The 21,527-nt window shown below is 39.9% G+C and overlaps 1 protein-coding gene across 1 annotated transcript in view; it reads left to right on the forward strand.

The window, feature by feature from the left end:
* LOC105463430 (EF-hand domain containing 2) overlaps window positions 1-21,527 on the forward strand; it is a 197,036-nt gene that overhangs the window by 92,450 nt on the left and 83,059 nt on the right. Inside the window, exons 5-11 of the mRNA XM_071089226.1 lie at window positions 389-640; window positions 1,920-2,031; window positions 2,423-2,563; window positions 8,601-8,769; window positions 15,453-15,595; window positions 18,237-18,433; window positions 21,143-21,273. Of these exons, the coding sequence (XP_070945327.1) occupies window positions 389-640; window positions 1,920-2,031; window positions 2,423-2,563; window positions 8,601-8,769; window positions 15,453-15,595; window positions 18,237-18,433; window positions 21,143-21,273 (1,145 nt within the window). The remainder of the gene's footprint in view (window positions 1-388; window positions 641-1,919; window positions 2,032-2,422; window positions 2,564-8,600; window positions 8,770-15,452; window positions 15,596-18,236; window positions 18,434-21,142; window positions 21,274-21,527) is intronic.

Raw genomic sequence — 21,527 nt, forward strand, 5'->3', positions numbered from 1 at the left:
ATACAAAAAACTAGCTGGGTGAGGCGGCGGGCACCTGTAGTCCCAGCTACTCGGGAGGCTGAGGCAGGAGAATGGCGTAAACCCGGGAGGCGGAGCTTGCAGTGAGCTGAGATCCGGCCACTGCACTCCAGCCTGGGCGACAGAGCGAGACTCCGTCTCAAAAAAAAAAAAAAAAGAGTTGTGTTTTTGCCACGTTGCCCAGGCTGATCTTGAACTCCTGAACTCAAGCAATTTTCCCGCTTTGGCCTCCCAAAATGCTGGGATTACAGGCATGAGCCACCGTACCTGGCCAAAAATATATCTTTATATATTTGTCACTTGATTGTGTGTATCTTAGAAGTGATTATGCAAACCCTGCAACTATTACTGACATTTTCTCCATTTGCAGGTTCTAGAACACGTAGAGCCCTTACGTCCCTACGAATCCCTCGACACCCTGAAACAGTTCCTCCAGTATCATGGCAAGATTTTGTGTTTCTTCTGCCTGTGGGATGACTCAGTCTCAATGTTTGGAGACCGTAGAGAACTCATCCTGCATTACTTCTTGTGTGATGATACTATTGAAATCAAAGAATTGCTTCCACACAACTCAGGCCGAGATGCTATAAAAATGTTCCTCCGGAGGAGTAAGCTGCCCAAGGTGAGCAGTGGACATAACCACTTTCTGAATTTGCTTGTGAGTCAAGAGACTAGAGTCACTGTTTGGAATGTTGTGTGTTATGACTATGTGATGATAATAACCATGCACTGGTGCAGGTATTTAGAAAACTTTCATTTTGTGCTCTCTATTAATATACATCTGTGAAAGTAATACAGAGAATATGATCAATTAGAGTTGGAACATTGAAGTTAAGGCAAGTAAAGGAAAAAAGTCAAATGTAAGAGAAAGCACCTATTCATCATTGAGTTCATATCCAGTTTTATGAAACTAAATGACTCCTTAGTAAAAGAATTGCTTGTGGCTTTGGACGGGGCACTACAGACTACTGAGGAGAGCCCATGGTTTGGTCTAGGTTGTGAATACAAACACACACTATACACATGCACCTACATGTGCATGTACACATGCACTCACAAACATACACATGCAAGTTTACAAACCAAAGTGCCTTTTCTGAGTGTAGCAACTGGTCACCAACTAGCCACTAGCTAGTGGCAGTGATGACTTTTGCATTTTATTTGATATTAAAAAGAGTTGTCAGATTGATTTCTATAAATATTTATGGCCATTTGAGAGCTCATGTAATTTGGGGGCAGCAGAAACTTCCCAGACCTGGATTAGAGTTGTGAGTCTGCCCCTTAATAGTTGTGCTACCTTGGGCAAATCGCATAACCTCTTTGAGCTTATTTCCCTGTCTTTAAAATGTGGTAACATAGTAAAAAAACAAAAAAACAAAAAAACACCATCAAAGGACCTGTAAACACCTATAAGGACACTTAAAAACATAAAGGCTTTTTCAAAAGCTCTGTTATATTTTCTTTCTTATTTGGGTAAAGTATCTTCTTAGTGCACATGGAAAGGTTACCATAACACTGATTTCCGAGGCAAATAACTGCTGACCATTCAGTCCTCACGGGAGGTTTTTCCAGATTCTCTGAGCCCACTGCCAGAAGCCCTACTGCGTGTGCTTGGAGGCAGGGGAGGCACAGTTTGTCCCAGAGTGAGCCCTGGGATACGCATAGCAGGCAACCAGGAGGTGCCAGAAAAACCTGTTTTTAGAATGACTTTGAAAAATAGGCTAAATATAAAATAATAATGACATACCTGACATTTACAGTGTGCCAACATCAGTTAATTCATTTTATTCGTTCATTCAACAAATATTCATTGAGTGCCACCTGTATGCCAGCCCTGGAGTTATAGTAAGAAAGGGAATGGATTAAATCCTACCACACCTTGTTTTGATTTTGTCTTCCAGAATTGCCCACCTAGAGTCTATCAACCAGGCCAGATAACAGATCGAGCGGTTCTCAATTTGTATGGTGACTTTATAAAGAACCAAGCGGATGGCTTCCTGATGGATAGATATAAGGGAAGGAACCTCACATTTTATTACCTGTTTCTAGGGTGACTTCTTTGGAACCTGAATAGTGGGGCGAGTTACATACTCTTTTCTTGTGAGATTGTGAATGAAATCGATGATTACATAAATATGCATTGTACTGCTGTTTATTAGTAATAAGCATGCTGAAATGTCTATATAAATATATGCATTGCATTGCAGTTTGTAAGTATAATACTACAGTGCTAAAATAATACTTTAGAACATTAACATCAACTGGTTGCTTTTTTATTTGATTTTTAAAATTTAGTTATTAAAGACTGAAGTTTTATTTTTAATTTCCTTTTTTTTCTCTGGGAAGGGGTTCCTGGTTCTTTGGAGGGTCCATGGTGCCAATGCTATGTTCCTTTGTCTTTATTAGCTAGGAGAAGTAGACCAAGAGTTTTACAAAGATAGTGACCTGTCCCTCGGAGTCACCATCAATGTGTGGGGAAGAAAAGTGCTCCTTTATGACTGTGATGAATTTACAAAGTCTTATTATAAGTCTAAATATGGAATTGGTAAGTGATACGTATGTCAATTAAAATATTTTAAAAATTAAACTCTTTGTTCCCCAGTTAAGATTTTACTTTGGAGTTTCAAATGCTAGGCTCATAATAGCTACCACTTATTGTGCATTTGCTATCTTCCAGCTGTTTGTTGTCTTATATATTCCTAACAATTCTCTATGGGTAGGCTCATGATCCCCGTTTTAGAGGTGAAAAAAACTGAGACTTAAAGGGGGCTCATTTGTCCAAGGTTATGCAGTGAGCAAAGAGTGAGCCAAGATTTGAACTTGTCTGCCTGATGCCAGGGACTTCCATTTTCCTTTATAGTCCTCTGCCCCACTCCGGTATGGGGTAAATGTTTTGGCTGAGCAATCAAAATGGAAAATGAATGCTTTTCTTTTCACTTAATTCTTACCACAATGGGTATACCTAATTGAGTTATCAAGGGAATTCTCTTCTGCTAGTTTTGCTCTCCCTTTCCTGGTGAGGCTCAGCCAGGTCTTAAGCTTCTCTCTTCTCAGACATTAACTCCGTTCCAATAAGGTTAGTTCAGTTCAGAATGAAAATGAGCTATTGATTGAGCACCTACTATATGTAGGTCATTGTAGTAGACTTAGGAGATACAGAATTGCATAAGAGGTTTCTAGGCTGGAAGGGGAACTGAGACCTGCAGCGTGTGACACCGTGTTACGAGTGTCTTGGAAGCTGGTGGAGGATGTGACGTGAAACCTAAAACATAAACCCTCATTTGTTAAACTCCCCTCTACCTGAGTCTCCAGGTACCTGCTGCTGCTAGAAATTGATGGGACTTGCTGACGTCCCAGTTTGGGACTGGAGTTGGGATAGGGGGTACTTAGTCCTGTACTTCTCTCTGGACCTTGGAGTATTCATATGAACACACTTCCCCGAGGGGTGAGATGGAAGCCAAGTGCAACCGCAGCTTCTTAAAAGACAAGGTGCTTTGTCTCTAGAATGAGATGAAGCCATACTATGTGTCTTGTTGTCTGCATTGTGTAGTATTCCTGGCCTTCTGGGAGTCTCTATATTGTGAGAGAAGGCACATCAAGCACACAAAGGGGTTAGAGTAAAAAAGGCTTTCAGTTTTACTCTTAGGTTCATTAGGGGAATTTGTTGCACTGCATCTGCATGCCAGATTAGTCAAAATGTATGGGCCCTACTGGGGTCAAATTGGTGACCTCTTTTTATTTTATTTTCTAAAATTAGTCCCCTTCAGTGGACACAGTTGGGCATATTTGCCTTGGGGACTGTGGACAAGAAGCAGCCAGGAATGTGTAGGTGGCAGCTGCTCTGGAGAAGCTGCTGGTGGCCCTTAGACTATGGGAAAAGAATTTGGCCTTTAATAAATGTAGATGCCTGTTTGGAATCCATAAGTCTTTAGTATAGAATGAAAATTTAAATGTATATATCAAGATGAGTCACCAAAAACCATAACTTACACCTGATGATTACCTTAATATAAAGGACGTGGTAAATGTTCCAAAGCATTGTATGATTCCTTAAACATAAAGTCCAACTTTTGGTTGATGTTTGTCTGTCAGCTTGGTGAGAATATGAAAGTTGAATTTGGGAAAATGAATGTCCTAGTGGTGAGACTTAGTATGTTGTTAGGGTCTTAACGGCTTCTCTAGAAAATTTTTGGAGGCAATGTGAATTCCTTGTTGTGCTCCAAATCGAGTCATCCTGGGTAAATGTACCAGCTTCAAATGTCCTATGGTCCATTTCAGTTGAGTCCTTGTGCTTAATTTCTTTCTGTTCACTTCTTTTGTTCACTCTGTGGACTAATTGTATTATGTAAAAAAAAGTACTCTGTGCCTCTAAAGCTAATATAACATGAGCATTATGCATTTAAACAGAAAATTATGCAAATGCAAAATTATGATGCATTGCATAGTCACACTGACTTTTTTTATTTCTCATAACATATGTTAAAATATCCCATTTAACAGACACTATTATTACACAACATTTCTTAAGTTACAACAGTGTACTTAATGTAAGTAAAGACTAGAAATTATATCTATGATGAGGTGGAGGGGAGAATGAATCAGTATTCTCTGATAATCTTTGCGTTTGTTTTTCCTGATTTTTTGGTAAGGTGAAATTAATATCCTTAATGTTACTTAGATACAGTTATTTCTGCCATTTTAATTTTATTTATAGTTCATCCGGTCCCAGCAATTTTTTAAACTGACCAAATTACATGTGTTATGTTTCGGTATCCTTAAAACCCAAACCAGGACAAAGTCCCATCAATCATTGTGGTTCTGTCAATAATCGTGGTCACATTTCCTCCCTTGTCAATTATTGCGTTCAGTAGAAAACCTGGGTGTCTCCACTGTGCAGCACGCAGGAAGGATCTGACAAGTACCAGCAACACAGCTAGGGGCCTCTCTAGCAGGAAGTCGGGGAAGACTTCTAACGCAGAATGCAGCCTTGGTGCTTTAGTACCTTCTCCTGTGTGATGATACCCCAACATATTTTGGGGGGAGAAAAAATGGCAGACAAAGACAAGGAGTTGGCCACAGTCCCAAGAAAGGTACATGGATAACCTTTCTATTTATGTAGAAGTGGAGGGCTTGCTAGAATTCCAAGAGACATTTGAGCTCCTGTGTAAAACTCAATCTCTTAAGATGATTCCTTCATACTTTTAAGGATTCTAAGGAGAAGGTGATTCCATAGATTCCTTCTCTTTAATAGTGCAGTGTGACCCCCTCCATCAGGCAGTTTGGCCATCCCTCTGGCCCTGGCTTGCCTGCTGGGCTGTAGCATGTCACTCCCTCATTATTTTATGTGAATGAACACCGACCGGCAGATGGAGGTCTGTTGATCTTTCCTATAGCATGAAGGTTGAAAAAGGCTCTAGGGGTTCCAGCAGGTGTTTCTTTCACTAAAAGGACAGGGATCAAATGTAAACTGTTCATACGTAGGAATTTCCTGCTTTAGGTTGTTATTTGTCTATCAGTGGACTTTCTTATTTTTTCTTAGTGGCTGGGACAATGAAACTAGTAACAAGACTGTTCATTCTCATTGCTTTTGAACACTTATTAGGCTATACTTAGATTGAACAAAAATCTTAAAGACCTTTAATTTTGTGGAGTCATTTCTGGCCATCTCTGAATTTTTAGGAACAGCAGAACATTTAAGATGAGTGTTTAATGATTATTTGAGGGAACTGGACACTTAAAATTGCATCAATAGGATAGAATTGGCTTCTGGTCTCATCACATGGTCCTGATGGACCTAACAATTTTGTTTTTTTTGCTTCCCATATAAAATGAAGATGATTGAGATGGGAGGATTCTTAAAGATTTTATAGCTCTAACATGATGTGATTCACGAATATAGGTTTCATTGAAATCATTTGATGTGGGTATTGAATACAAGTACAAGTGGATTTACCTTGAAGCTAATGAATCATAATCTTTAGAGGTCTTCCTTTCCAGGGGTCCCAATCCAAGGCCCTGGCCTAATTTTGTCTTAGTAGTTTGACATTCTTCGTCTAGAAGAGCTTCGCCCAAATTATTTAAGCTTCTAGCCTCCCAAAACCTGTATTCATCTCTAGGCTACTAGAACATAAGCAATGAAATTGAAGGCTTTTCCCAGTAGTCTTTCCCACTGAGATGGGGAATAGAAAATCACCACGAAGAAACATTAAGACTCCTTTGTAATATGTATCATCTCTCTGCCAATTTGTTGGAATCTCGTCAACCATGGATGGACATTCGAGATATATATATATATATATATATATATATATATATATATGTTTTGACAAGTCACTTGGAATTAGAGAAATCAGATAATTAAAAGATATATCTGTCTCAGGATCTAGCAGAATGCCAACTTAAGACATTGGGGAAGATGCTTTGTACAAAAATGTATACTTTTTCATTTATTCAATGAATATTTTTGAACACCTAAAACATGCGGGATGCTGGGATGATGGAAAACCAAAGTGAAGAAACTTGTCATTCAGCTGTGAGTTCAGAGCTTTGTGAATGTATGCAAATTACCCAGAGAAATGGAATTTAAAGTTGGATCTTGAGCCAGAGTTTCCAAAAAGATGTATGTGGTGGTATAAAAGTCAGGCATGATGGAGTGGAAAAGTTCTCAGCTTTTATACACTAGATGGCACTGTGGGTGCAGAGGAAAGCTCTAAATTGGTTCTTTTGTTACTTAAATCTGTTGCAAAAATTATATGGTTGAGAAAACAACAGTGTGTTATAAGCCCTGTAATTCTGGGGGGAAGTGTAGAATGCAGTCCTAATTACTTTGAGATTCAATATGTGTCCTCTTTTGGTTAGACTGCTTAGATTGGTACGTAGAGTTGTATGTATATGTCTCCTGTTGTAAGAAACTGCTCAGGCCCAGATTTTTTAGTAATCACATAGAGCTCTCCTGCCATGGTTATGATGCTCTTCCTGAAATGAAAGACCAAACAGTGGTGCGTTAGATGTAATGGTTAGCAATGACAGAATCTACTGCAATTCTGCCCAATTCCAAGATTTGAACTCTCCTCTTTATTTCCAAGACTTTTCTTTAATCACCACAAAAATAGTAATAGTTGAAGCTCACAAGTCACTTCTGTACAGGCAGACTGGCTCCCCCCTTTCACTGAGTCACCTTTATAAACCTGTCTGCTGTAAGCAGTCTGTGTTAGGATGTAACAAGACTCTTTTGGGGATTGTGTTTGGGGAAATTTCACACAAAGGCTGCTAGGAAGTCTAAGGAAATATGAAAGCTGAAAATGTTTTCAACAAGAGTTAGAAATGGCCTCAAGCTCTTAGCCTTTTGATCATCAGTTAAAACACAAAACAAAAACAAAAAAACCACCTTAATATTAAGAGTTAGGTTGTCTTGGATGAAAAATGGATCTCCATTTTCTCTTCTAGAGGCGTACACTAAAATTTGTACTCTTCCTCTATGAGAACTTCGACAGTGGAAAAGGAAATATTTGCTTGTGTAGAACTCCTTTCATTCATGATTGAAAACACCTATGTCATACTGAAGCTTAGAGAAGAAGTAGAAAATAGATTCTGTGGGAGTTTGTTTTGTTTCATTTTAGGAAAGATCTGGCATCTTTTTTGCCATTTATGTTGGAGACAAACACAGTGACTTGGATAGATCGGGTCAATATGTTCCTTGCTCTGGAGAGCACGGTTGCTTCTGAGATTGTACAGCCTCGCAAATGAGTACCTGAAAGCTCCTAGGCTATTACAAATATCTTACCAGCTCTCTCTCCATCTCTCTTTCCTCACAGATGATAAGTATATAAATAAAATCAACCGTATTTACCGCATAGCACTCCCTTGGAGAGAGTAGGCAGTTGGCTATTTTAAAAGTTTTTTCTCTTTCTGTTTTGTTTGTTCACTTCATTGCATTTGAGTGCAATTGTAGTCTTTTCTTGGGCTTAACAAAAGCTACCTGGGGCTGTGGCTGGTGAGAGGAAAGTTTTATTTTGGTGTTTGTTTTTGAACTTCATAGGGAAATACTATGACCTGGAGTTGATTTGGAGGCAATGGAGGGTACTCAAATAGAGGGTGCAGTAGGAGGAGATGGTGGATGGGGAAGGATAAAGGTGAATAGTGAGGAATAAGTCCTGTTTGGAAAAGAATTTTATTAGTGAGTGTTGACTGAGATAGGAGAGGGCTAAATTACAGGTTAAAATATGGAATGAGTGGCATAAAGTTTCAAGTATGAATTTTCATATTATTGGAAAAATCAGAGGAGAACAAAAAATATTCAGAAATGGGAATGTGATGACAAAATATAAACGTTTACTTATTTGACATAGATTCTTTTTTTTTTTTTTTAACTTTTGAACCAATGGTGATTATTGAGTTCCATGGTTTTTGTAAACATGATTGAAACGTACTCTCACAGGATTTTGCTGTGTTTTGTTTGAAAGAGTTTAAAATAGTCTACAAAGATCTCCATGTTGATCTTGAAAACATAACAAACCTTTCAAAACAGCCATAATCAGGGCAATAAAAATATTGATGTTTTGTTTGCCTTTGTTTTGTTCTAGAGAACTTTACCTCAGTTTCATGCAAGCCTCCTTCTCCTCCTCCAAAAATAGAAAGGAAATTTCCACCTTACAACGGTTTTGGTTCTGAAGAGGATTCTCTCCGTACCTGCATAGGCCTCAAGCCCACACCTCATCGGAGGAACTTCAAGAAGTTTATGGAAAAAGACAGGTGCTTGAGGGAACCATGATTTTAGTCTGATCTTTCCCAAATGTGTTTGGGGTTTATAACATAGTTCTCATGACAAAACAGATGTCACGCAGCTCATCTAATTGCAAGTCCGGGGAGACATTATTATAGGCTTTTAATGAGGTTGATTAACATGCACGTATTAACAGGTTCTTACTTGAGTGCTTATTTTAGTAAGTATCATCTGGAGGCCCCTAAAGTAATATTATCTCCAATCTATGTTGCCTTTCCATATCTATCTATATGTCTGTCTCCCGAAGATGGGAAAGATGTAGAGTAGGAGTTAGCAAGCTCTTTCTTAAAGGGTCAGATAGGAAATATTTTTGGTTTTGTGGGCCATACGGTGTCTGTCACAACCACTCAGATCTGCCTTTGTAGCGTGAAAGCAACCACAGACAGAATGTAAATGGTCGTGTGACTGTGTTCCAATAAGACTTTTTTTATGGACACTGACATTCAAGTTTGATATAATTTTTACATATCACAAAATATTACTCTTATTTTGATTTTGCCAACCATTTCAAAATGTAAAAACCATTCTTATCTCAAAAGTCATATAAAAACAGGTGGCCTGGTGGATTTGGCTCACTGACTGTGGTTTGCCAACCCCTGCTATAGAGATTTCAAGGATTTATACGTGTTTTTAAAAATGTTACTTGGTGATTAATGTTGTTGTTTTCACTTGAGAGGTTGGTTGAGTTCAGTAACCATAGATTTCTCACTTGGCTGAATATAATTTTAAATGATGGACTTCCAGAAGTATTCCTAATAGACATGGAGAAAAACCTGCCTGTAAATCATGCAGATAGAATGTAGACACTGCCCTTGGCTACTTTTTGCTTCTGCAGGGAGAGCAAGCCCTGGAGAAAGAAGTCAGGGGAAAAGTGGTGGGGAAACATTGTAGGTGCTTGAATAGGATGTGGGCTAAGGGTTGCAGTCCTGTGTGAGGCAAATAATGGATCAGGAGATCCTGGGGGAGAAACATTGATAAAGGGAATGTGGTAAGTCTAGGAGAAGGAGAAGAAAAAGACATCCTGAATTTCATAAAATTGATTGGGGTCAGGTGTTGTTGTAGAACATTCGAAGGAGAGAGAACAGTAGTTGTGTTATAGTTGTAAAAGTGGTAAAAATCAATTAAGAATTATATAGAATGTCTAAAAGTCTGCCTTTGCTATGACATGATGTCCTTCGTCTTTCTAGAAATAATCTTTTATTTTTAAAGACTTTAGGGTTCTATTTTTAAGTTTTAGATTTGATGCTTCTCAGGAATGGTCCCTGTACTTTTTAGAAATGCTAATTATTGTGCCTCCCCCCACCCAGATCGACTGAGATAGAAGCTCTGGGGAAGGGGCTCAACATTCTGAGTTTTCTCAAGTCTTCCGGGGGATTCTGAGACACACCAGTGTTTGAGAACCACTGATTTTTATCACATAAGAGGGTTGCCAGCTTATACTCTGTCCTCCCTTATCGAGAACAGTGTTTAGGTGAGGTTCCAGGGTAGGACTTTTGATGACTAACTTCTGTTTTTAAGGACAGCCACCCGAAGGAGGTGGGCAGAAAGAATGTCCCTATTGTAAAAGGAGAGGGAATTTTTCTTATAAGTAAACAAGATGAAATATTATCCAGGGTGTTGCTTCTGGAACCCAGGGGAAAACCGTTCTTTGTGAGTAGTTGATTTAGTCCCTCTTTCTGTCTACATTGGGTCAACTTGCCCACAGAACACTGACTGTAGATGGTGTTCTATGTTCTTGTCATGTTTTCATGGCTGAAGGGTGGTAGTGTAGGCACAAATGTCTCTCATTTTGTTCTTTCTGTCCACTGCTCAATCTGTGCCAGGAATACACTTTCCTCAAGCTCTTCTCACACAGGGACCATGTTTCCATAGTAACTAGCACATTCAGCTGGAGACTTATACATGAGTTTGAATAACCCAAGGTTTTAAAACTGTAAGAACCTAAGGAAGATGATTTCACAAAGCATACAAAGAATAGTTTTTTAAAATACAAATAAACTGTGAATTGAGACATGAAATTGTACATGACACTTTGATTATATATATATTGCTATTAAAAATGTACTTGGTGCTATTGTTGTGAGGTTAACGCTGATCTATGAGTCATTGGAGGGAATAGTTTCAGATTAAAGCATATGAGCTTTTGATGGATATAAAGATCTTCTTTATTATCTGGGTAGATATCACTGTGGTAGCCTGCTGGGCAGATTGTCTAGTCTGAGGAGGGAGAGCCAGGATAATATCTTTCTTGCTGCACCAGGCTGAATTAGTTACTCTGTTCTTTGTGTGCCCACAGTACTCTGTTGATTATATCTCTAATAATAATGTTATTACTATTGCTGATTACTCATAATAAGCCATTAGTGGTTACTATGTGCTATGTTACAATACTTAATCTAATTTAATCATCAAATCTTTGGAAAGTAGATAATGTTATTGTAAAACCCATTTTTTACATGAGAAAACTGAGGCTCAGAGAGGCCATGCAACTTCCTCAAGGTCACACAGCTAATTTTTAGTTGAACTAGGAACTGAACCCAGGGAAATCTGACTTCTGGAATTTACCTGTCTTTCGACAGAATCTATGCATATAACAGTGCATGTTAAGGACTTGTTTATGTAATTTGTGGGCTCCTTTTAGACCAAGAGCTCCTTGAGGGCAGGGGCCAGCTTTATTGCTTCCATAAGAGCTGGTGCTGACTATATATTTGGGGATCAATAGTTTGTCTAAGAAGAGAAGGAATGGATGAAGAAGTGAGCAAATAGAATAAATGTTCACTCATCCAGTTCTTAATCATGGATAGAAGAGACAGATGACTTCTCACTGGGAGGGTTATTATCCCAGACTTGTGCCAGTCATAGCCATATAGCATCCAAAAATTCGTGGTTTAATCTTCATCTCTGTCTTGTTACAGATATTGTCCATCTGCTTTCCCTACCAGTCATTTTTTTCCTTCTTTTAAAAATGTTTCCCCATTAATAAAAATAAGCCTTCATGTGTCTTCCAACCATAAGATTCTATAGCTGTAGCTATATTTGAGGTTTTTAGTAGGTGTATAGCCCTGGATGAGCCATTCATTATCTTAGTGAACAACTATTTCTTGAATCCCTGCTGTGTGCCAAGCAATGTTCTGAGTGTTTGGGATACATCAGCGAACAAAATAGACACCAAGGCCTGCCATCGTGGAACTTATATTCTAGTTCTGGGAGGTGGACCATCAATTAATACATAAGTAAATTACGAAATATTTACAAGATGTTAAGTACCATAAAAAAATAAAGAAGGTATTAAGTTGCTGTGGAAAGAATAAAGGCAGATTGGGAGTATGGGGCTGAGGAACGTTCTTGGTTGCAATTTTAAATAGTGTGGTCTTGAGGGACTTTACTGAGGAGAGGAAATGTGCTCCAGGCAAAAGGAACAGTCGGTGTAAAGGCCCTGAGCAAGAAGTGTGCTTGGGATATTCAAGGAGCATCCGGGAGGCCGACATGGATGGAGTAGATGAGTAAAGGGCAGAGCACATGGAGAGGAGATGAGAGTGTATGGGGAACTGGGTACACAGGGCTTTACGGACTGTTTAAGGATGCTTTGACTTTGAGTGATAAGGGGGCCATTAGAAAATTTGAGCAGAGAAGTGACTTGAGCTGATTTTCTTTTTAAAAGAATCATTCCAGTGTAATGTTGAGAGCAGACTATAGATGGCAATGGTGGAAATTAAGACCGGGTAAGAAGCTACTGCAGTAATCCAAGAGAAAAGTTTTGGTGGCTCAGATCTGGGTGAGTGCAGTGAAAGTGATGAAATTAAATAGTGGATCCTGGAAATATTTTGAGGGTAGGGCCAGTGGGATTCCCTGACAAACTCGTTATGAAGTATGAAAGAAGTGAGGAGTTAAGATGACTCAAAATTTGGGCTTGAGCAACTAGAAGGGTGGAGTTGCCATCCACTGAGATGAGAAAGACTGGAGATGGGATAGGTTTAGGGACAAGAGTAGAAGTTCAGTTTTAGAATGAGTTAAGTTTGGGATGTCTATTAGATATCAAGTGGCAATACCAAGTAGGCAATTGAATACATGTGTGAGTATAGGGTTCAGAAGATAGGTGGACATGGATACCATCAGCATGTAGATGGTATTTAAAGCCATGATACCAAATGGTATTAAAGCCTTGAGATTGCATGAGATCACCAAGGGAGTGAATATACATAGAGCGGAGCATGACCAAGGAATAAACTCTGAAACATCCCCAATTAGGAACTTGGGGAAAAAAGGAGGAACCAACAAAGGAGACTAAAAAGGAGCAAACAAGGAGGTAGGAGCAAAACCAAGAGAATGCTGGATCCCGGAAGCCAGTGAAGCAAGAGTAACACTGAAGGAGTGATCATTTGTGCCGGTTGCTGCTGATTGGTTAAGTTAGATAGGCACAAAAAATTAAGCATTGGAATTGGCATTGTGGAGATCATTGTTGACCTCTACGAGAGCAGTTTAGGTAGAGCAAACCTAATGGAAATGGATTCGAGAGAAAATGGGAGAAGAATTTGACATAATGATTTTAGATAACTCCGAGCTGTACGTAGAAAAAGTTAAGCCATGGCTTCTGGACCTAGGAATTTATAATTTGTTTGGGGACAACGGGAACAAACACATTTTTAAAACAACCATCCAAGAGTACAAGTCTATATAGAGCTAAATTGGGTGTGACCTTACAATTGATGCAGGAGGTATAAGTAGGTGGTCAGCTGGAGTATTGTGATAAAAAAGAATATTCTGGGAAGTTTGAGAAGTAGTTATTAGGGAAATATCTGAAGACACTTGCAGTGCTTCTCAAAGTATGCCCAGGTGACCACCTTATCAGAATCTTCTGGGGTGCTTATTAATAATGCAGGTTTCTGGAGATGTGAGCTAGCTACTGAATCTCCCCATATCTCTGGGGATGGGACTCTGGATTCTGTATATTTAACAAGCTCCCCAGGTGATTTTTATATACAATAAACTTTGTGAACTGCTAGTCTGAAAATTTTATTGAGTAGATTATATTCTCGATTGATGAGATCTCCAGAACACTAGATTTAGGTAAAAAAAAAAAAAAAAAAAAAAAAAGGCATATTGAATGTGTGAAGAACCCACACTTAACATATACACTTATAAATTATAAGAAGTTAAATTTACAGTAATATTTCTTTTCCTGAAGTTAGACCTATCCTGTTTCAGTGATATTTCGGGTATCTGAAATGTTATGGCTTTTTTGTGTGAGAGGGGCTACCAAATCTATTTGTTACTTACAAACCCAATTATGTACCAGCGAAGATGGTTGACAAGGCATAGCTTCTCCCCGTGCCCCACGCACTATATGAGGTCTGTCTGAAGCCTGGGAACTCGGTACTGAGAAAACAGCCATGCAGACCTGGCTGCTTTGCTCAGGCTGTTTTGGGGTGAGCTTTCCAAACTGCTGCATACCATCTCACATGGGGCCTCAAGCCTAGGAATCTTGGTGCCATCCTTTCTCAGCCATCATTCTTGTACAGCCCGAGAAAGGGGCAGAGAAAAGCACTTTTTGCCTCTGCAAGTCAGAAATACTTGTTTTATTTTTCTAATCACTGTGGACACAAGGAAAGAATGATTTTCAGCCTAGGAGACCCTGCAAGGGAAGACTTCTGTGCATAGAGTTGTGACAGAGGACATGGTTTATTATCCTGTGTATCTCCCTGGGGTAATGATTTTAGTTATCAAAGACCTCTCCAAGGGTTTACTGTTTGTTACAAAGTCCACCTTTCACTAGCTGATATCCGCAGACATGCTTCTGCTGACAGATCAGAAATCAGTTTCTTCAGTGACCAGGCAATCAACTTTGGTAACTTTTAATTCTGTAATTTCATCCTATCTTTATCTATGCATAAAATTCTGAGTGCAAATTCCAATCAATACAGATCTCATAACAATTTTCCATAAACATTTATTGAATACTTATAATGTAAAAAGTATTATATTAGATAATGGTTAATAAGACAGTCTTTGTCCTTGGAAAACAGACTTGTAATGGCTTACAATATGAGTGATAAGCGCTATTAAAAAAAAAAAAAAAAAAAGGTGGGTCCATCCTATGTGTTATAGCATTTGAAAAGGAAAAGTTAATTTGTCTCTTGAAGAAAGTTGGGGGGATGCTGGGGAGCTGGAGGAGTGAGTCAGAGAGGGGAGGATGTGGGCTGGAAAACAGAAAAGCAAAGGGTATGAGACAGTGAGTGGTGAATGGGGGAGGTAGCCTCAGATACTGGCAGAGCCCAGGATTGCCCACGCAGTAGGGCTAGGTGCTTGCTCTTCTTTCCAGCATGATTATTGTGATTGGTGACTAGCCTCGTCATTAGAGAACAGCCAGTTAGCGCAGCTGGTTTGAGCAGTGTGTTTATGACGTTTGTTTTGGGTTCATTTTCCCAATGTGTTACCCAGGACATGTGAAGAATCAGAGATATCTTAATATACTGAGAAAATTCCTCTGCATTTAGATTTAGAACCTTAATTAGAAGACGGTTGAACTCTTTCACTTTGGACAGTTTATGCCTACTATATTAAAGCCATATTATACCTTTTGCAGACTTTTAAAAACATAATATGTGGAAGATTACCTGTATAATGCTGTAACTCTCATTTCTGTTCCATTTAGCTATGGCTTCAAAAGCAATATACTCCGTTTTTTTGCAAAACTAGTCACAGACAAATGTGTTGACTTGGACAGGATGTTTGTTATTTCATATTATCTCAGTGATGACACCATTTCAGTGTTTGAACCTATAGAGAGGAATTCAGGTAAGAGATATCCTTCTCACAGTATTTTCTTGAGAATGTTTTAAGTGTCTCTTCATGTTGGAAATTAGGGAACATGATCTGGTTTTGCAGCCTAGATTATCTACAATAGAGGCTTTATTTAAAAAAAAAAAACAAAAACCCGAACAATAGAGTTCTTTTTACAAATCTCTTAAATGGGAACCTAAACATTTAAAATGATAGAAGTGAAACAGTTTTGGTTGGCTTAGGGCCAGGGGACCTGGAGTTACTTCCTTTTTGCCACTATCCCCACTTCCACTGTGACTTCTGAGGCACCTCTGTGGAACCCAAGGGCTTCAAATTCATGATCTGGGTACCACTAGTTTTACTTGTAGCCAGCAAGCCAAGAGGAAGTCTGTATTCTTGATAGTCCTACTTACAAAATTTTTGTTTGGCTGTAAGACAAGAATCCCAGATACACAAATTCAATCGTCAGGGTCCATCTTTATCTGGTCCTTCTGTCTGTTGAGGTTGTTGCCAAGGTTCCCGCACTCAGACCCATAGAATGCCTCTCTGCAATATGCTGGTACCACCGTCACTGCTGAGGAGAGCCATTGACTTACCCAATCATGGCACTGTAGGATCCTGTTCTTTGTCTCAACACGTTTAGAACTTTTATCTGTGCCGAAGACATGCATTTGGGAAGAATAATCAGTGATGTGCTGGTTAAGTGGCTCTTTGAAAAGATTTTAAAAGCCCTGATTTGTACTGTTTGCCAGTTTCCATGGTGTGAATACCCCAACCATGGCCAATTTCAAGCAGCCAAGAGTTTAAAAACTGGCTTGCAAAATCTCTGAAAATTCGACTCTCAGCTCCTATGAGCTGATATGAGCTACTTAGCACAGCGATGAGTAATGAATAACTTGTATAACTAAGGCTCCACAGTGATTTGAATAATGGATCAGATCTTAAAATATGAAATTGCATAGGGATGAATATAAGTCATGCTCTTACAGGTCAAAAATCAACTCTATACACTTAGAATGGGGGAGATGTGGCCAAACAAGTTGCAGCATGTGTGAAACAGAAAGCAGTGATGATAGTCAGCAGCAAGCTTACTAGTAATCACAGTGGCCATGATGGAGAACTTACTATTATCCTTACAAGGACTTTATGAGGTTAGATTTTGTGTTAGTCCAGCTCCTCCGAGAAGCAACTACCAAGACAGGATTAAATGTGCAAGAGATTTAATAGGGGGAATGCTGGTGAGGGAAAATGTGGAAGGAGCCAGAAGAGGCTGGGAGAGCTGTCAGACTATAGTGCAGTTCTGACACCTGTGAAGCTCAGAGGGAAGGAAGAAAGAGGGAGTCTTAGACTGCAGTGAAATTCTAAGAAAATTTCGACAAGGTCGACAGGGAGTCCTTGAGGCAAAGTTGCTAGTTGGAGGAGTCCTTGTTTTGTAGGAGTGAGCCTGTCTTACTATCCCTGCCTTGGTCACTCATCTATTGGTAGCAGCCCGTGGGAAGAGTGACCTCAACACACACCTGAAGATTGATTTAAGAACACAACAGCTGGGGCCTTCCATCAGTTATGTTCTTCACTATAGGCGACCTGAGAAGTACATTTTCTGGGCCTCCACACATCTGATTCCCATTGTACCAATAAGAATTCAGAGAGATTAAATAACTCCTAAAGATCACCCAGCAAGTAAGTGACAGAACTCGGAAGCCTGTGTCTTTTTACCACCTATCATTTCTGAATGTGGTAGGAGAAGGGGGATGAAGTGGCCCAAAAGCTTATCTGGTCTCAGGCTATATTTATAGGTCTGTAGATTTCAGTTCAGTATCAGAAGATGCTGGAGTTCCCTGTTCAACTCTACTGGCTACTTTCCAAGAGGTCACAACAAATAATGTCTAGAAGAGAACAGATGAAATGGTGACAGCTCTGGAAACTAATATGAAGCGTTACTAAAAGAAGCAAAGGGATTTTACCTGTAGGAAAAAATGACTTAAGGGGACTCCCATAGTTACCTTTAAACACTTAAGTAATCTCCTTTACAGAAGTAGGGCATTTGCTACTTAATCTGCATGTCAGATTAAATATAAGACATCATCTGGGACAAATAGGTGGAAATATGCACAAGTGAGGAATTTTCTAACTGGTACTGTTCAAACATGCTCTAAAGATGAGTATCTTCCTGATGTTCCACACTCCCAGTATGCTGCTGGGCATATATAGGAGGTCCCTGCCAAGTGCTTATTGGACTGGGAAGAGAGTAGAGAGAGAGAAAAAAAGGCTAGAATTACACATCATTTTCTCTCTCTCTCTCTCTCTTTTTTTTTTTTTTTTTTTTTTTTTGAGATGGAATCTTGCTATGCTGCTCAGGCTGGTCTTGTACTCCTGGCCTCAAGCGATCCTCGTGCCTCAGCGTCTTGCGTTGCTGGGACTGCAGGCACATGCCACCATGCCCGGCTTTGCTTTTTGTCTTGAACACCCTTGCCTAGGAATTCTTACTCCTTCACTCACTGCCTCATTCTTCCCTTAAGTCCAAAACAATAGGCAATATTAGTTCACAGGTAACTTATATGGTGGTCTGTGCTTGAAGATAAAGTAACTCTGAAGGCAAGTCAGATGGTTCTTTTAAGAATAAAGGCTGCTCATGAACTTTTCTATTTTTCTATAGGAATTACCGGTGGGATGTTCTTGAAAAGAAGTCGCGTTAAGAAGCCTGGACAAGAAGTCTTTAAAAGTGAACTATCTGAATATATCAAGGCTGAGGACCTGTACATTGGAGTCACAGTGAATGTGAATGGTTACCTATTTCGTTTGCTCAATGCTGATGAGTATACCTTAAACTACATGGAGCAGAATACAGATAAGGTGAATTTACTTTGTGTAATTCTTCACTTGCCTCTCAGCCCTCCGCAGTCTGTGTTTTTCTTTCTCTAGGGCCTTTTCTTCTTCATCTTGCCACCAGTTTTACATTGTGCATTCATACATGTGGGCATGAATAATGGATTCGTGTGACTTGGCCACATGTCCCATCACAGAGGCCAGGTTCTTGTCTACTCTGTTTACATGCTGGGTTCTCCTCTGCCCAGCATCACAGATTCCAGGCACAGGCAGGAGGCAGGGCCAGGGTTGAATCAAGTTTCCTGGGTTTTTTGCTGACACTAACAATGTTTTCAGAAAGAAATTCAACTACTATAGGAAAGGAAGAAAAATCTGGTGCCACACACTGTGCCGTCCCAGTTAATTGGCACAGGCCAACAGAGAAGGCCAAGACCTGAACAAACAGAAACCTCAAGGGAACTGAATAGTTGCTGGAGTTGCAACTTCCCATAACAGTGGCCACCTGAGGCCTAAATAAGGATTTCAGGATAAACTGGCGACAGTGAGCTCAAAGAGTTTTTTTTTTTTTTTAAATAAGATGGCAGATGGGTACTGTTACTGCAGGTGCCATTATGGCAATGCTGTTCAGTAAAAATAACATATTGATAAAATCTGGATTTTAAATGTGGGCTAGTTCAGTGTACAAACATGTTTATTTGGGCATCATTGCCTAATATGGAAAAATCTATCTGGAAAATTTTATTTTAAAAGTTTACCTATAAGTGATAATATTTATGTACCATTTATATACATACAGTGCCAATTTTGTCTCATTTATATATAAAATGCCTGGGGTTAAGTTGCTAAGATCAGTGTCTCCGTGTCCATCACATCATTCATATCAGTTTGGGTCCTCTGAGAAGCAGACGCCAAGACAGAATGAGAAGTGTGAGAGATGTCGTGGGGGAAATTTCTGAGAAGGATAAAGGGGGAGGGGGACAGGAGCGGGCAGGGGGGCCTTCAGACCAGGAGACAGGTTGAACCCCTGTGGAAGGAGAGAGAAAGGAAGGAGGGGTGGGTAGGGAAAGCCTCAGCTGACAGCGCAGCTCTGAGAATGTCTCACTTTCTCAGTGAAGGGGAGCCCCAGAGCACAGACTGCCCATCAGAGAGGTCCCCTGTCAGGCAGGAATGGCCTGGCTCTAGTTCCCCTGCTGTGCTGTGTCATTGGGTGGGAACAGCCTGGGGAGAGGGTGGCCCCAGCAGCGACATTGCCTGTGAACTCTGTGTGAATCTGGAAGATATGGCAGCTGGAGTCTGTCAGGCAATGATGCTCTTCTCCACAGGGTCTCTCTTGACAGGAGGCCTGCAAAGCGCCCTCCATGGCTGCCACACCATCTCTCCATTTATAGTCTTAGGGATGCAGGTTATCATAAAACCATGAACCAGGAGCTATTCGAAAACACTGAATCTAGACGAGAAGCTCAGTAATCGGGAGTTTAGATTTCTGGAAACCAGCAGGCCTGGCTTGGGAACCTGACTCCACGTTAATAGCTGAGGGACCTTAGATACGTATTTTTCCTGAGCTTCAGTTTCTTCATCTTTGGAATGGAAGGAACAACAGTGCCTATTTGATAGAATTGCTATGAAGATTAGATGTGATAATGTGTGTGAAGCTCTGAGCTAACCATGAGGCCCATGGTAAGCTCAATCAGTGTTACTATCGTAAATTAGAATTCTATTTCCAATCAGAGGGTGAACCTATACCGTAATATAAAATATATATAGTATAAATATAAGATATAAAAGTTTTTTTTTTTTCCTTTGGGGACAATAAAAGCAGGGTAGGACATTATCTGGAATCAGTATCCCAAGTGAAAACTGCATTATTTTAAAACTGCCCTTAACAAAGACATTCTAAGCAGAGAAAGTTTGCTATACTGTTTAATATCAGCCTGAGGAATCTTTTCAAAAGAGCTAATAGATCCTGTCATGGAAATAGATGAAAGGAAATGCAAAAAAGTGGGAGGAGTAGGGGTCTGCGATAGGTGCCAAACCACCTGGGTCATTTTCTGGTGGTAGAGAGGGATCTTTAGACTAAATTGCCATCAACGTTTTTATTTTAAAGTTTCATCTTCTCATTTTTGATCTCTTAGCTATAATTATTTACGACCTTATGTTTCACTGGGATGCAAGAAGTATTCTTACCAAGTCAAAAAGCTAGTCACAGGATAAGAGACAGGAACAGTAGACAGCCCAGAGAATGACTGTGCGAGGGGTTAGGGTGCCTGTGTGGATCTTCCATACCCAGCCTTGCTCTCATTAGTGCATTGCCTAATGGATAACAGTTCCAGGGGGACCCCATTCTAAAGATCTAGAGAAAATGGAGGGCTACTTACCCAGTTTTGAATCCCCATTTTCTCCGTTAGGATATCCGAACATATTGGGCCGATATCCAAGGGTTATAGGGAGGAGGCTGAGATGGAAGCAGGGGTTGTTTTCTGATCTCTGTGGCCTCGTGTTCCTTAAGCTCGTTTCCCTCAGAGCTGGGGCCTATGCTGATGTCAGCTGTTGTCCAGAAGCTTTAACTGAGGAGATTCAAAGCTAGTCATGCCTTCTCGGTGTTGGTTTCTTTGCAAAGACAAACCTGCTAACTTCATGTGCACAGTGTGAAGTCCCTTTACTGGCCATGAGCAAGATTGGGCTCCTGAACTGTTAGGAATATTTAAATATGTTTTTCCTTTCATTTCCCCCTTACAGTATCCTTTCAGTAACCTCAAACTTGCCCTACAAAAGCTGAAGCAAGAAGAAGCAAAATCCAGAGAGCTCAAGCAGATATTCAGAGCTGCTGACCGTAAGCACACAAAGAAGGTGGATTATAATACATTCAGGTAAGCCATATTCCGCTAACAGTCATCTGTTTTCCCCTCAAGGTTGTCCAAAGAACAGAAAGAACTGTTTCTTTCCTAATCAGTTAACTATTTTTTATTAGGAATTGGCATTTCTTTGAGTTTGTATTATTTTGTAGTCAAGTTTTGGCCACGAATACTCTAGTAAATGTTATGAATTTACATATAAAAGGAGTTGATACATGGGAACAGAGGGACAAGAGCATAGAAAGTCAGTTGGTGACATTGTCTTATGA

Source organism: Macaca nemestrina, chromosome X (assembly GCF_043159975.1).
Source record: "Macaca nemestrina isolate mMacNem1 chromosome X, mMacNem.hap1, whole genome shotgun sequence".
In the NCBI taxonomy this organism is placed as follows: domain Eukaryota; kingdom Metazoa; phylum Chordata; class Mammalia; order Primates; family Cercopithecidae; genus Macaca; species Macaca nemestrina.